The sequence below is a fragment of the Anomaloglossus baeobatrachus genome, chromosome 10 (assembly GCF_048569485.1).
Source record: "Anomaloglossus baeobatrachus isolate aAnoBae1 chromosome 10, aAnoBae1.hap1, whole genome shotgun sequence".
NCBI classification, from domain to species: Eukaryota; Metazoa; Chordata; class Amphibia; order Anura; family Aromobatidae; genus Anomaloglossus; species Anomaloglossus baeobatrachus.
Window position 1 is genome coordinate 30,861,912 of NC_134362.1, and position 15,000 is coordinate 30,876,911.

Genomic DNA, 15,000 nt, shown 5'->3' on the forward strand with positions numbered 1-15,000 from the left:
CATGCGGTTAGTGTAACGCTGACTTTTCTACTACCCATTCCAATGCAGACCTTGCTGGATCCATTACAAAAGTTCTGGGGAAGTTTTATTTTTCTTTGGTCAAGCCCTTTAAAGGGGACTTTACACGCTACGATATCGTTAATGTTTTATCGTCGGGGTCACGTTGTTAGTGACGCACATCCGGCGTCATTAACGATATCGCAGCGTGTGACACTGACCAGCGACCTCAAAAATGGTGAAAATCGTTCACCATGGAGAGGTCGTCCCAAAACCAAAAATCGGTAATGGTTGATTATCCATGTTGTTCGTCGTTCCTGCGGCAGCACACATCGCTATGTGTGACACCGCAGGAGCGAGGACCGTCTCCTTACTTGTCGCCGGCCCCAATGCGGGGGGAAGGAGGTGGGCGGGATGTTACGTCCCGCTCATCTCCGCCCCTCCGCTTTGATTGGCCGGCCGCTTAGTGACGTCGCTGTGATGCCGAACGTCCCTCCCCCTTGAGGGAGGGATAGTGGGAGGGATTGTTCGGCAGTCACAACGACGTCGCCGACCAGGTAAGTGCGTGTGACGCTGCAGCAGCGATCACACGATATCGCATGCGCGACAGGGGCGGGTGCTTACACGCAATTGCTAGCGATATTGTAGCGTGTAAAGCCCCCTTAAGTTTCACCCAGTATTGATAACAGAAGTAAAAAAATGGATCCGAAAATGCAGCAAACCTCCCACCCCGGTAACAAAGGAGGGAAAAGGGGCACAGGGGACGGCACAGTTTTACCAATCATGAAGTGTAGCTTTCATGAATGGCTACAAAATTGGACGAACATTGCAACAAATTAGTGATACTGGAATTGTGTGTGATGTGTGGAGTTCCAGTAGCCCCATCCTGAACAAGCAGAGCTGCAGTGTAAAGTATTGGGGAGGATAAAAGTAGCAGAAGCATCCTGAGTCTTTGATGGGATGGATAGTGGATTTCAGAAAACACCAGACCCCGATGGGTCCCTATTGATCATCCTATGGATTTTCTTGACCTCGACAATCCCCGGGATGAAACGGCCGGGATGGGAGATTCCTTCTATACCGCCCATTATAGCAAATAAGTGCCGTAAAATCATGGTGCTGTAGAATAAAGCCGCACAGAGTAGTACTGACAATGGGTGGGGTTAACCCCTACAAGGCCCTATTCTTGGGCTATATGACCGGCTCTTCCATCCCATTGCTTTGACTAGAAGGGTCTGATCTACAAAAGCACGAGGCCGGCGGCACAGAAGACAAAGAAACCGGTGAGGACATCAGACTGGAAAACAGACGGAGCCGCTCCTTAAACCCTGAAGACAAGGAAACAAATCTACTCGGTGATGTTTCAGCAGACACCTGTGCTTTGCTGCCAGTGAGGGGGGACGAACTGGGGGAGCGACCGCACCAGCTCAGCTAAGAGCACCAAGCATGACCGGGGTCTGTTCCAAGTCAGGCTGGAGGCCAAACCGATCCGCACACAATCCAGCAAAGCGTTCTGCCTCCCAACCAAAATCAATAGCGCGAGGCCTCTGGAGTCCGCCCCGAACACCTGCAAGACTCCCGACCAAAAACACAACGGGGCACTACGCAAGAAAAAAGAGGTCTGCAAATATATAAATGCAAAGCTACAAGCTTAGCCATCCTGAGAGTGCAGAGGACTACAAATTATTTCTCCCTGTTATCAGCCAGTGTAGATTGGGAAGGGTCCCGAGAATGTGCATCCCCCCCTCCATTCAACAGGTTTCAACCTTTGGAGACTTTTTATTTTTACAAACACATTCAACTTTGATGCAGTCTGTGGTTATAATAAATCAGTGGAAAACCTCAAAAAAAAAAAAGACATGAAAGAGTTAAAAACTGTCAGAATGAGCTAACTGAACAGTTCTCAGTTAACTCCTGCTACATCTAGCAATAGACCAAGCAATTTTTTTTTTAATGAAACCCAATTACATAAATTATTTTAAGCCCAAAATACATGTATTTACATAAATAGATGGAAAAAGGTCCAGAAAGGTGAAAAAGACATGGCAGCGATCAAAAGACAACTTCTTGTGTAAGAAGACTGATGCATCTAACATGTTCGGGGAGCGCCATTTTTAAGCATTTGGGGCAAATTGTAATTAATGCATTAGGGTCCAGCTGGGGGCGCTGCTCCACCGTCACTCACCGGATAATGTCCATGGCCTGGTAGATGATCTCTGACTGATCCACGCCGTAAACTTGTTTGGCGCCGGCCTTTGCAGCAAACATTGATAGAATTCCAGTACCGCAGCCAACGTCAAGAACGACCTGTGCGAGAGACGACATGTCATTATTATAGCTTTCACATCTGGAGCGCTTAGCTACTGAGCCAAGAGATGCAGAGAAAAACTCAGAGGGCGCATGTATTCTTATGTATGGATCATATAGTGATATAAGACAGAGAAAGACTAGTGATGAGCGGGCACTACCATGCTCGGGTGCTCGGTACTGGTAACTAGTGATGAGCGGGCACTACCATGCTCGGGTGCTCGGTACTGGTAACTAGTGATGAGCGGGCACTACCATGCTCGGGTGCTCGGTACTGGTAACTAGTGATGAGCGGGCACTACCATGCTCGGGTGCTCAGTACTCGTTACTAGTGATGAGCGGGCACTACCATGCTCAGGAGTTCAGTACTAGTAACTAGTGATGAGCGAGCACTACCATGCTCGGGTGCTCAGTACTGGTAACTAGTGATGAGCGGGCACTACCATGCTCGGGTGCTCAGTACTCGTTACTAGTGATGAGCGGGCACTACCATGCTCAGGAGTTCAGTACTAGTAACTAGTGATGAGCGAGCACTACCATGCTCGGGTGCTCTGTACTCGTAACTAGTGATGAGCGGGCACTACCATGCTCGGGTGCTCAGTACTCGTAACTAGTGATGAGCGGGCACTACCATGCTCGGGTGCTCAGTACTGGTAACTAGTGATGAGCGGGCACTACCATGCTCGGGTGCTCAGTACTCGTAACTAGTGATGAGCGAGCACTACCATGCTCGGGTGCTCGGTACTCGTAACTAGTGATGAGCGGGCACTACCATGCTCAGGTGCTCAGTCCTCGAGAAGAGGAGGAGGAGGGAGAGACAAAGGGGAAGGGAGAGAGAGACAGAGGGGGAGGGGAGAGAGAGACAGAGGGGGGGGGGGTGAGAGACAGAGGGGGGGGTGAGAGAGACAGAGGGGGGAGAGAGACAGAGGGGGGGGAGAGAGAGACAGAGGGGGAGGGGAGAGAGAGACAGAGGGGGGGGTGAGAGACAGAGGGGGGGGTGAGAGACAGAGGGGGGAGAGAGAGAGACAGAGGGGGGAGAGAGAGACAGAGGGGGGGGGAGAGAGAGACAGAGGGGGGGGAGAGAGAGACAGAGGGGGGGGAGAGAGAGACAGAGGGGGGGGAGAGAGAGACAGAGGGGGGGGAGAGAGAGACAGAGGGGGGGGGAGAGAGAGACAGAGGGGGGGGGAGAGCGAGACAGAGGGGGGGGAGAGAGAGACAGAGGGGGGGGAGAGAGAGACAGAGGGGGGGGAGAGAGAGACAGAGGGGGGGGAGAGAGAGACAGAGGGGGGGGAGAGAGAGACAGAGGGGGGGAGAGAGAGACAGAGGGGGGGGGAGAGAGAGACAGAGGGGGGGGGAGAGAGAGACAGAGGGGGGGGGAGAGAGAGACAGAGGGGGGGGGAGAGAGAGACAGAGGGGGGGAGAGAGAGACAGAGGGGGGGGAGAGAGAGATAGAGGGGGGGGGGAGAGAGACAGAGGGGGGGAGAGAGAGACAGAGGGGGGGGGAGAGAGACAGAGGGGGGGGGAGAGAGACAGAGGGGGGGGAGAGAGAGACAGAGGGGGGGGGAGAGAGAGACAGAGGGGGGGGGAGAGAGAGACAGAGGGGGGAGAGAGAGACAGAGGGGGGAGAGAGAGACAGAGGGGGGAGAGAGAGACAGAGGGGGGAGAGAGAGACAGAGGGGGGAGAGAGACAGAGGGGGGAGAGAGAGACAGAGGGGGGGAGAGAGACAGAGGGGGGGAGAGAGACAGAGGGGGGGAGAGAGACAGAGGGGGGGAGAGAGACAGAGGGGGGAGAGAGAGACAGAGGGGGGAGAGAGAGACAGAGGGGGGAGAGAGAGACAGAGGGGGGAGGGAGAGACAGAGGGGGGAGAGAGAGACAGAGGGGGGAGGGAGAGACAGAGGGGAGGGGAGAGAGACAGAGGGGAGGGGAGAGAGACAGAGGGGAGGGGAGAGAGACAGAGGGGGGGGGGGAAGAGACAGAGGGGAGGGGAGAGAGACAGAGGGGGGAGAGAGAGACAGAGGGGGGAGAGAGAGACAGAGGGGGAGAGAGAGACAGAGGGGGGAGAGAGAGACAGAGGGGGGAGAGAGAGACAGAGGGGGGGGGAAAGAGACAGAGGGGAGGGGAGAGAGACAGAGGGGAGGGGAGAGAGACAGAGGGGAGGGGAGAGAGACAGAGGGGGGGGGGAAGAGACAGAGGGGAGGGGAGAGAGACAGAGGGGGGAGAGAGAGACAGAGGGGGGAGAGAGAGACAGAGGGGGAGAGAGAGACAGAGGGGGGAGAGAGAGACAGAGGGGGGAGAGAGAGACAGAGGGGGGAGAGAGAGACAGGGGGGGGGGAGAGAGACAGAGGGGGGTGGAGAGAGACAGAGGGGGGTGGAGAGAGACAGGGGGGTGGAGAGAGACAGAGGGGGGTGGAGAGAGACAGAGGGGGGTGGAGAGAGACAGAGGGGGGGAGAGAGACAGAGGGGGGGGAGAGAGAGGGGGGGAGAGAGAGAGGGTGGGAGAGAGACAGAGGGGGGGGAGAGAGACGGGGGGGGGAGAGAGACAGAGGGGGGGGAGAGAGACAGAGGGGGGGGAGAGAGACAGAGGGGGGGGGAGAGAGACAGAGGGGGGGGGGAGAGAGACAGAGGGGGGGGGAGAGAGACAGAGGGGGGGGAGAGAGACCGAGGGGGGGGAGAGAGACAGAGGGGGGGGAGAGAGACAGAGGGGGGAGAGAGAGACAGAGGGGGGAGAGAGAGACAGAGGGGGGAGAGAGAGACCGAGGGGGGAGAGAGAGACCGAGGGGGGAGAGAGAGACCGAGGGGGGAGAGAGAGACCGAGGGGGGAGAGAGAGACCGAGGGGGGAGAGAGAGACAGAGGGGGGAGAGAGAGACAGAGGGGGGAGAGAGAGACAGAGGGGGGAGAGAGAGACAGAGGGGGGGAGAGAGAGACAGAGGGGGGAGAGAGAGACAGAGGGGGAGAGAGAGACAGAGGGGGGGAGAGAGAGACAGAGGGGGGAGAGAGAGACAGAGGGGGGAGAGAGAGACAGAGGGGGGAGAGAGAGACAGAGGGGGGAGAGAGAGACAGAGGGGGGAGAGAGAGACAGAGGGGGGAGAGAGACAGAGGGGGGAGAGAGAGACAGAGGGGGGAGAGAGAGACAGAGGGGGGGGAGACAGACAGAGGGGGGGGAGACAGACAGAGGGGGGGGAGACAGAGGGGGGGGAGACAGAGGGAGGGGGGAGAGAAAGGAGGGGGAGGGGGGAGAGAGAGGGAGGGGGGAGAGAGAGGGAGGGGGGAGAGAGAGGGAGGGGGGAGAGAGACAGAGAGGGGGGGAGCGAGACAGAGAGGGGGGAGCGAGACAGAGAGGGGGGAGCGACGACGGAGGGGGGGGGAAGAGACAGAGGGGGAGGGGAGAGAGACAGAGACATAGGGGGGAGAGACAGATGGGGGGGAGAGAGACAGAGGGGGGGGAAGAGACAGAGGGGGAGGGGAGAGAGACAAAGACAGAGGGGGAGAGAGAAAGAGGGTGAGAGACGGCTTCCGCAGTGCAAGATGTCCTCCTATAATTGAGGATTGCAGTGAGCAGGCTGCGGCTGGTGACATGGCAGCAGATGACGGCACAGCACGGCCTGGCTATCCGTGCCCGGGCTAATAGATTGGACGGCGATGGTGAACATTATTTACACCAAATTTACTACTGAGCTCTGCAAAGGATTAGAATATTGGGATGTTCTGGGACAAGTCTATAGGAAAACATAATAGATTGTCACCTAAGACGTCATCCAGAAATCTATTGGCGTCTGTTTGTTCCCTAGTAAAATAGGATGACGACTCCCGCAATACGTGGACGGCACAAAACACATCTGAAGGGTAATGTCCATAGACTTCATAAGAGCTCTGCCCCCTGGTGGACATTATGGAGAGGCAGTATTAGAGTAGAATCAGATTTAAATCCTCAGGGAGTTGTCCACCTTTTGGGTACAATATAATTTATTAAATGCATGGATTTGGGGCTAAAAACACATTTTTGCAAATGGTTTTCATTAAAAACATTTCCTTCTAGAGCCTCTGTGTTGTACTGATAATGGCTGACTGCAGAATAAGTCAACTGAAAACCAATCAGTGAGCTCAGTCTGACAGTCTGATGGTGAGTTTGTAACTTTTATCTGTCTTTTTCGAAGACGTGTGACCAAAGACCACATGAAAGTGGGACAACGGACCTGTAACAGCCAAAAAGGTGCAACATTTTTAATGAAACTAGTTTACAAAAAAAATTATTTTTAGCCACAAATACATGCAATTAAGAAAAAAAAATAATATTGTCGAAGTTTACACAAGTCTTAAAGAAATATGGATGAGCGGTGTCTAAACAATGCCACCATTTAGAATAATGGGACCCTCCAACAATGGAAATGACAAAGAACAAGATTGTAAACTCCTATGGTCAGAAATGCAGAAAATATGGATATGATTGGAAAATGTTTATACAAATATTTTGATATATTTTATCAATATTTATACAAATATTTGTTTTAATCATAGTGTATATATATATATATATATATATATAATATTTTTATATTATATAAAAAAAAAATATGTAATATATATTTGGTATAAATTTTTCAGGTTTAAGGTTCTTGTGGTTTTTTTTCCCTGCAGACACGGCCACCTCGCTCATCCTCCTGTTCATAAATAAAAAGTGGAAAATAAAACCAATCCCGCGTTATCTGCACTCAGCAGTCTCCGGCACTTGACGAACATCCTCGGAGTAATACTGCTCCGGCATATTAAATCACGGACTGTCAACGCCATCCTGCTCTGCCGTGACTGGCGCCTACTCCAAGAGGAGCGCTCCTCACCTTGTCCTTAAATATATCAGGATTCTGGTACATGAAATTCCTGTAGCTTTCTGTCCGTACTGTGTCCTGAGAAAAAAAAATAAATAAAAAAAAATAATTATGATAATGACAATTTGTTTTCATTTTTCTACTTCTCCCTAGGTGAAATATTTCCCATTTGTCCTCATTAAATAAAGAAAATTACTCAGTTTAGAAATGAAGTAATTTCCACATCTAGAAAATGGACAATATAAAATGTATAAAGAATAAAAAATAAAAAAAGTATAGTAAAAAAAATTATATCAATTTAGAAATAAAGTAATTTTCACTTGTAGAAAATGGACAATATAAAATGTAAAAAGAAAATATATAAAATTGTAAATAAAAAAAAAAATTGTATCCGTTTAGAGATAAAATAATTTTCACTTATAGAAAATGCACAATATAAAAATAAAAAAATACAAAAGAAATAGTGAAAAAAAAAAATAATATATGATCAGTTTAGAAATAAAGTAATTTTCGCTTATAGAAAATGGACAATATAAAAATTTAAAAAAATAAATAAAAAGTAAAAATAAAATCAGTTTATAGAAATTAAAAAAAAAGTAACAAAAGTGTATCAGTTTAGAAAAAGTAATTTTCACTTATAGAAAATGCACAAAGTAAAAAAAAAAAAATAATAATTTGGACTTGTTTAGAAATAAAATAATTTTCACTTATAGAAAATGGACAATATAAAATGTAAAAATAGTAAAACAAAAAGTAAAAAAAAAAATCAGTTTAGAAATAAGTAATTGTAGCTTATAGAAAATAAAATAAAAAAAATAGTAAAGAAAAAGAAAATTGTATCAATTTAGATATAAAGCAATAAAGTAAATTTTAACTTATAGAAAGTGGACAACCTAAAATGTAAAATAAAAAAAAAAAAAATTGTAAAAAGATGTATCAATTTAGAAGTAATTTTCATTTATAGAAAATGCACAATATAAAAAGTAAACAAAAAAAATTTCTAAAATAATTATCAGTTTACAAACAATTTTTACTTCTAGAAAATGGACAAAATAATATGTAAAAAAACCCAACATACTAGTAAAAAAAGAAATGTATCCATTTAGAAATAAAGTGCTTTTTACTTATTGAAAATGGATAATGGAAAAAGAAAAAAAAAAAAATACAAAAATTGTATCAGTTTAGAGAAAATAATTCTCCCCTACAAAAAATAAATAAATAAAAAACTAATAATATATATAGATAGATAGATAGATAGATATATTATATATATATATATATATATATATATATATATATATATATATATATATATATATATATATATATATATTAGCAATTTTAAGTTATGGAGAATGCCAAATATAAAATGGAAAATATATAAAAAGAAATTGTCAAAGATAATTAATATTATTTGCACAAAGAACAAAATAAATAAATAAATCTGTAAATGAATTGTATTAATTTGCAGTGATTTTCTCCCTCCAGAGCGCGGCTGCCGGCAGCGATATTGTTAGGTTTTCCTCCATGAAGTGATCTCCTGCGGTAATTACAACTAATATAATGCAAATTGGGTTTGCTATCTCAAGCATGAAGCTCTGCAAAGGTGATCAATTAAAATGACAAGTAAATGCCTGAATCGCGTCTTCTCAGAAAGTCTTTTTTTTTTCCCTTTTCGTCTTTCACGATCGTTGTAAATGCATTTTATTGTTACGGTGTTAATCAGTGGTTATCAGTGCAGGGTCACATAACGAGTGCACGGTGGGACCGCGACGATCCGGTGCTGCACAGTATGTGACGGTAGTCAGTTGTCAGTTGAACCTTCATAAAAAATAGATAAGAAGCCAAAAATTGTACGGAACACCATGCATGAAAGCTACATATGCCATCTGCATGGGGGTCACATTGACCTCATGGTACAAAACACAACATACTACTCGCCAGACACAGAAAGGAAGCCTCCTGTGCAAAAATATATTAAAATAAAAGAAAAAGTCTGAGTTACAGACTCCCCTTCAGACCGTCATAGTGAGCTCACTGATAGTTTCTCAGTTAGCTCATTCAGCTGCCAGCCATTAACAGTGCAACACAGAAGCAATAGACGGCAAAGTGTGCCAACATTTTAAATAAATAAAAATAGCAAAATGCAAAATTTTTATTAAATCGAAAAAAAATATTTCAAGCCATAAACGCTCTGATACCGACCGCACGGCTGTGGGAACGCTCGGATACCGACCGCACGGCTGTGGGAACGCTCTGATACCGACCGGTTACAGACCACACGGCTGTGGGAACGCTCGGATACCGACCGCACGGCTGTGGGAACGCTCTGATACCGACCGGTTACAGACCGCACGGCTGAGGGAACGCTCGGATACCGACCGCACGGCTGTGGGAACGCTCTGATACCGACCGGTTACAGACCGCACGGCTGAGGGAACGCTCGGATACCGACCGCACGGCTGTGGGAACGCTCGGATACCGACCGGTTACAGACCGCACGGCTGTGGGAACGCTCTGATACCGACCGGTTACAGACCACACGGCTGTGGGAACGCTCGGATACCGACCGCACGGCTGTGGGAACGCTCTGATACCGACCGGTTACAGACCGCACGGCTGAGGGAACGCTCGGATACCGACCGCACGGCTGTGGGAACGCTCTGATACCGACCGGTTACAGACCGCACGGCTGAGGGAACGCTCGGATACCGACCGCACGGCTGTGGGAACGCTCGGATACCGACCGGTTACAGACCGCACGGCTGTGGGAACGCTCTGATACCGACCGGTTACAGACCGCACGGCTGTGGGAACGCTCGGATACCGACCGCACGGCTGTGGGAACGCTCTGATACCGACCGGTTACAGACCGCACGGCTGTGGGAACGCTCGGATACCGACCGCACGGCTGTGGGAACGCTCTGATACCGACCGGTTACAGACCGCACGGCTGAGGGAACGCTCGGATACCGACCGCACGGCTGTGGGAACGCTCTGATACCGACCGGTTACAGACCACACGGCTGTGGGAACGCTCGGATACCGACCGCACGGCTGTGGGAACGCTCTGATACCGACCGGTTACAGACCGCACGGCTGAGGGAACGCTCGGATACCGACCGCACGGCTGTGGGAACGCTCTGATACCGACCGGTTACAGACCGCACGGCTGAGGGAACGCTCGGATACCGACCGCACGGCTGTGGGAACGCTCGGATACCGACCGGTTACAGACCGCACGGCTGTGGGAACGCTCTGATACCGACCGGTTACAGACCGCACGGCTGTGGGAACGCTCGGATACCGACCGCACGGCTGTGGGAACGCTCTGATACCGACCGGTTACAGACCGCACGGCTGTGGGAACGCTCGGATACCGACCGCACGGCTGTGGGAACGCTCTGATACCGACCGGTTACAGACCGCACGGCTGAGGGAACGCTCGGATACCGACCGCACGGCTGTGGGAACGCTCGGATACCGACCGCACGGCTGTGGGAACGCTCGGATACCGACCGCACGGCTGTGGGAACGCTCGGATACCGACCGCACGGCTGTGGGAACGCTCGGATACCGACCGCACGGCTGTGGGAACGCTCGGATACCGACCGCACGGCTGTGGGAACGCTCGGATACCGACCGCACGGCTGTGGGAACGCTCGGATACCGACCGCACGGCTGTGGGAACGCTCGGATACCGACCGCACGGCTGTGGGAACGCTCGGATACCGACCGCACGGCTGTGGGAACGCTCGGATACCGACCGCACGGCTACCAACTGGTTACAGACCGCACACGTCTCTCCACCAATCGGGCATCGCCCCTCTGGTTTCAGTGGAGCCATATGACAGACGGAGGGGTGGGGGCAGCAAATTAATAGTCACGACCCGTCCAGCCACGTGCGCAGGAACAGGGAGCTGAACCTCCAGGATTTAATTGATTATCTGAGGCCAGGAGCGCAGTTCATGAAGAAATCCAAATATTTTCTGCTACAACGATTTCTCGATTGACACCTAAACCTCTGCCATTTTCAGTGGCGTCAGCAAATCGGTCGGATTTACAGAACAGCATTTAACCCGGTGCAAAGAAATTAAAATCTTTGATCTGGAAAAAAAAAATAAAAAAATTAAGAATTGAGTCGTTAGGCCACGTGTATGTGTATGGATGGAGCTCTGTGTGTGTTTCCAAGTGTAAAATGGTACTTTATTGTGGCAAAACCACAATTAAAAAGAAGGTCACATGTGAACACAGCATATAACAGGTCACCAAGAACACAGGAGTCATGTGCTACACTCTCAAGGTTATCAAAGGTCTTGAGAAAAGCTTGAATTATTCTATATATTTTATAATAAATATATATAATATTTATATTACTATATATATTTCTTATATTTATACATTTTTTCAATATATTAATATATAGACTACTTATAAATATACATAATATAGATTAAAAATATATATTTAAAAACATTATACATCATTTTTAACATATTCTATATATATATATGTGTGTATATGTATGTATAATTTTTGTATGATATACATCTATTTTTTTTATATATTAAGAATATTATACTTATGTATATATTTTTTATTCTATACTATATATTTAGAAGTATTATATTCTATATATTTTTAATATATTAAAAATATAATTAAAAAAATAAATATATCTATATGTGTGTATATATAGTTTTTAAGAGTGTGTATATATATATATATATATATATATATATATATATTCAATGTTAAAAATGATGCATAATGCTTTTAAATATATATTTTTAATCTATATTATGTATATTTATAAGTATTATATTCTATATATTAATATATTAAAAAAATGCATAAATATAATAAAAAAAGGGAATTTTGTTTACTTACCGTAAATTCCTTTTCTTCTAGCTCCTATTGGGAGACCCAGACAATTGGGTGTATAGCTTCTGCCTCTGGAGGCCACACAAAGTATTACACTTTAAAAGTGTAACCCCTCCCCTCTGCCTATACACCCTCCCGTGGATCACGGGCTCATCAGTTTGGTGCAAAAGCAGGAAGGAGGAAACTTATAAATTGGTCTAGGGTAAATTCAATCCGAAGGATGTTCGGAGAACTGAAAACCATGAACCCAAAGAACAAATCAACATGAACAACATGTGTACACAAAAGAACAAACAGCCCGAAGGGAACAGGGGCGGGTGCTGGGTCTCCCAATAGGAGCTAGAAGAAAAGGAATTTACGGTAAGTAAACAAAATTCCCTTCTTCTTTGTCGCTCCATTGGGAGACCCAGACAATTGGGACGTCCAAGAGCAGTCCCTGGGTGGGTAAAGCAATACCTCAATAAAAAGAGCCGAAAACGGCCCCCTCTTACAGGTGGGCAACCGCCGCCTGAAGGACTCGCCTACCTAGACTGGCGTCTGCCGAAGCATAGGTATGCACTTGATAGTGCTTCGTGAAAGTGTGCAGACTAGACCAGGTAGCCGCCTGACACACCTGCTGAGCCGTCGCCCGGTGCCGCAATGCCCAGGACGCACCTACGGCTCTGGTAGAATGGGCTTTCAACCCTGAAGGGAGCGGAAGCCCAGAAGTACGGTAGGCCTCGAGAATCTGTTCCTTGATCCACCGAGCCAAGGTTGACTTGGAGGCCTGAGATCCCTTACGCTGGCCAGCGACAAGGACAAAGAGCGCGTCTGAACGGCGCAGGGGCGCCGTGCGAGACACGTAAACCCGGAGTGCTCTCACTAGATCCAAAGAGTGCAAATCCTTTTCACACTGGTGAATTGGATTAGGGCAAAAGGAAGGCAAGGAGATATCCTGATTTAGATGAAAAGGGGATACCACCTTAGGGAGAAATTCCGGGACAGGACGCAGAACCACCTTATCCTGGTGAAAAACCAGGAAGGGGGCTTTGCATGACAGCGCTGCCAGCTCCGACACTCTACGGAGCGATGTAACTGCCACCAGGAAGGCCACCTTCTGAGAAAGACGGGAGAGAGAGACATCCCGCAGCGGCTCAAAAGGCGGCTTTTGAAGAGCCGTCAGGACCCTGTTAAAATCCCAAGGTTCCAACGGACGTTTGTAAGGTGGAACCATGTGGCAAACTCCCTGCAGGAACGTGCGGACCTGCGGAAGCCTGGCTAGACGCGTTTGAAAAAAACACGGAGAGCGCCGACACTTGGCCCTTGAGAGAGCCGAGGGACAAACCCTTGTCCATTCTAGATTGTAGGAATGAAAGAAATGTGGGTAATGCAAACGGCCATGGAGGAAAACCGTTATCAGAGCACCAGGATAAGAAGATTTGCCAAGTCCTGTGATAGATCTTGGCGGACGTTGGTTTCCTGGCTTGTCTCATGGTGGCAATGACATCCTGAGATAACCCTGAAGACGCTAGGAGCCAGGACTCAATGGCCACGCAGTCAGGTTGAGGGCCACAGAATTCAGATGGAAAAACGGGCCTTGTGACAGCAAGTCTGGGCGGTCTGGAAGTGCCCACGGTTGACCCACCGTGAGATGCCACAGATCCGGATACCACGACCGCCTCGGCCAGTCTGGAGCGACGAGAATGGCGCGACGGCATTCGGACCGGATCTTGCGTAGTACCCTGGGCAGCATCGCCAGAGGGGGAAACACGTATGGCAGTCGAAACTGTGACCAATCCTGGACCAAAGCGTCCGCTGCCAGAGCTCTGTGATCCTGAGACCGTGCCATGAAGGCCAGGACCTTGTTGTTGTGTCGTGACGCCATGAGATCGACGTCCGGCGTTCCCCAGCGGCGACAGATCTCTCGAAACACGTCTGGGTGAAGAGACCATTCCCCCGCGTCCATGCCCTGTCGGCTGAGAAAATCTGCTTCCCAGTTTTCTACGCCCGGGATGTGAACTGCGGAGATGGTGGAGTCTGTGTCTTCCACCCACTGCAGATTCCGCCGGACTTCCTGGAAGGCTTGACGACTGCGAGTGCCGCCTTGGTGGTTGATGTAGGCGACGGCAGTGGCGCTGTCCGACTGGATTCGGATCTGCCTGCCCTCCAGCCACCAATGGAAAGCCAATGGGGCTAGATATACTGCCCTTATCTCCAGGATATTGATCTGAAGGGACGATTCTATTGGAGTCCAGGTTCCCTGAGCCCTGTGGTGGAGAAAAACCGCTCCCCACCCTGACAGGCTCGCGTCCGTGGTGACCACGGCCCAGGTTGGGGGTAGGAAGGATTTTCCCCGGGCCAGAGATGTGCGTAGGAGCCACCACTGAAGTGATGTTTTGGTTGCGAGGGAAAGAGAGATGTTCTTGTCGAGGGAAGCAGCACTCTTGTCCCATTTGCGAAGAATGTCCCATTGGAGTGGCCGTAGATGGAATTGCGCGAATGGCACTGCCTCCATAGCTGCAACCATCTTCCCCAGGAAGTGCATGAGGCGCCGTAAGGGGTGTGACTGACTCCGAAGAAGTGACTGCACCCCCGCCTGCAGAGAAAGCTCGGAAGAAACGAGCCGCAGGACGAGAGTTGAACTCTATCCTGTAACCATGAGACTGAATGTCTCTCACCCATCGGTCTTGAACGTGTGGCAACCAGGCGTCGCCAAAGCGGGAGAGCCTGCCACCGACCGAGGATGTGGTTAGATGAGGCCGAGAGTCATGTGGAGGCCGTCTTGGAGGCAGTGCCTCCCGCGGCCTTTTGGGGGCGTGACTTGGACCGCCACGCATAGGAGTTCCTCTGGCCTTTCTCCGGCCGGTTGGACGACGAGGATTGGGTCTTGGCGGAGGGACGAAAGGACCGAAACCTCGATTGGATTTTTCTCTGCTGAGGTCTCTGAGGTTTGGACTGGGGTAAGGAGGAGTCCTTTCCCGAGGATTCCTTAATAATCTCATCCAACC

General features: G+C 49.0%; 1 protein-coding gene across 1 annotated transcript in view; it reads right to left on the minus strand.

Moving 5' to 3' along the window:
- The window catches only part of PRMT3 (protein arginine methyltransferase 3), a 130,944-nt gene that overhangs the window by 93,994 nt on the left and 21,950 nt on the right, over positions 1-15,000 (minus strand). Inside the window, exons 8-9 of the mRNA XM_075326667.1 lie at positions 7,142-7,207; positions 2,183-2,304 (exon numbers count right to left, since the gene is read on the minus strand). Coding sequence (XP_075182782.1) covers positions 2,183-2,304; positions 7,142-7,207 — 188 coding nt within the window. The remainder of the gene's footprint in view (positions 1-2,182; positions 2,305-7,141; positions 7,208-15,000) is intronic.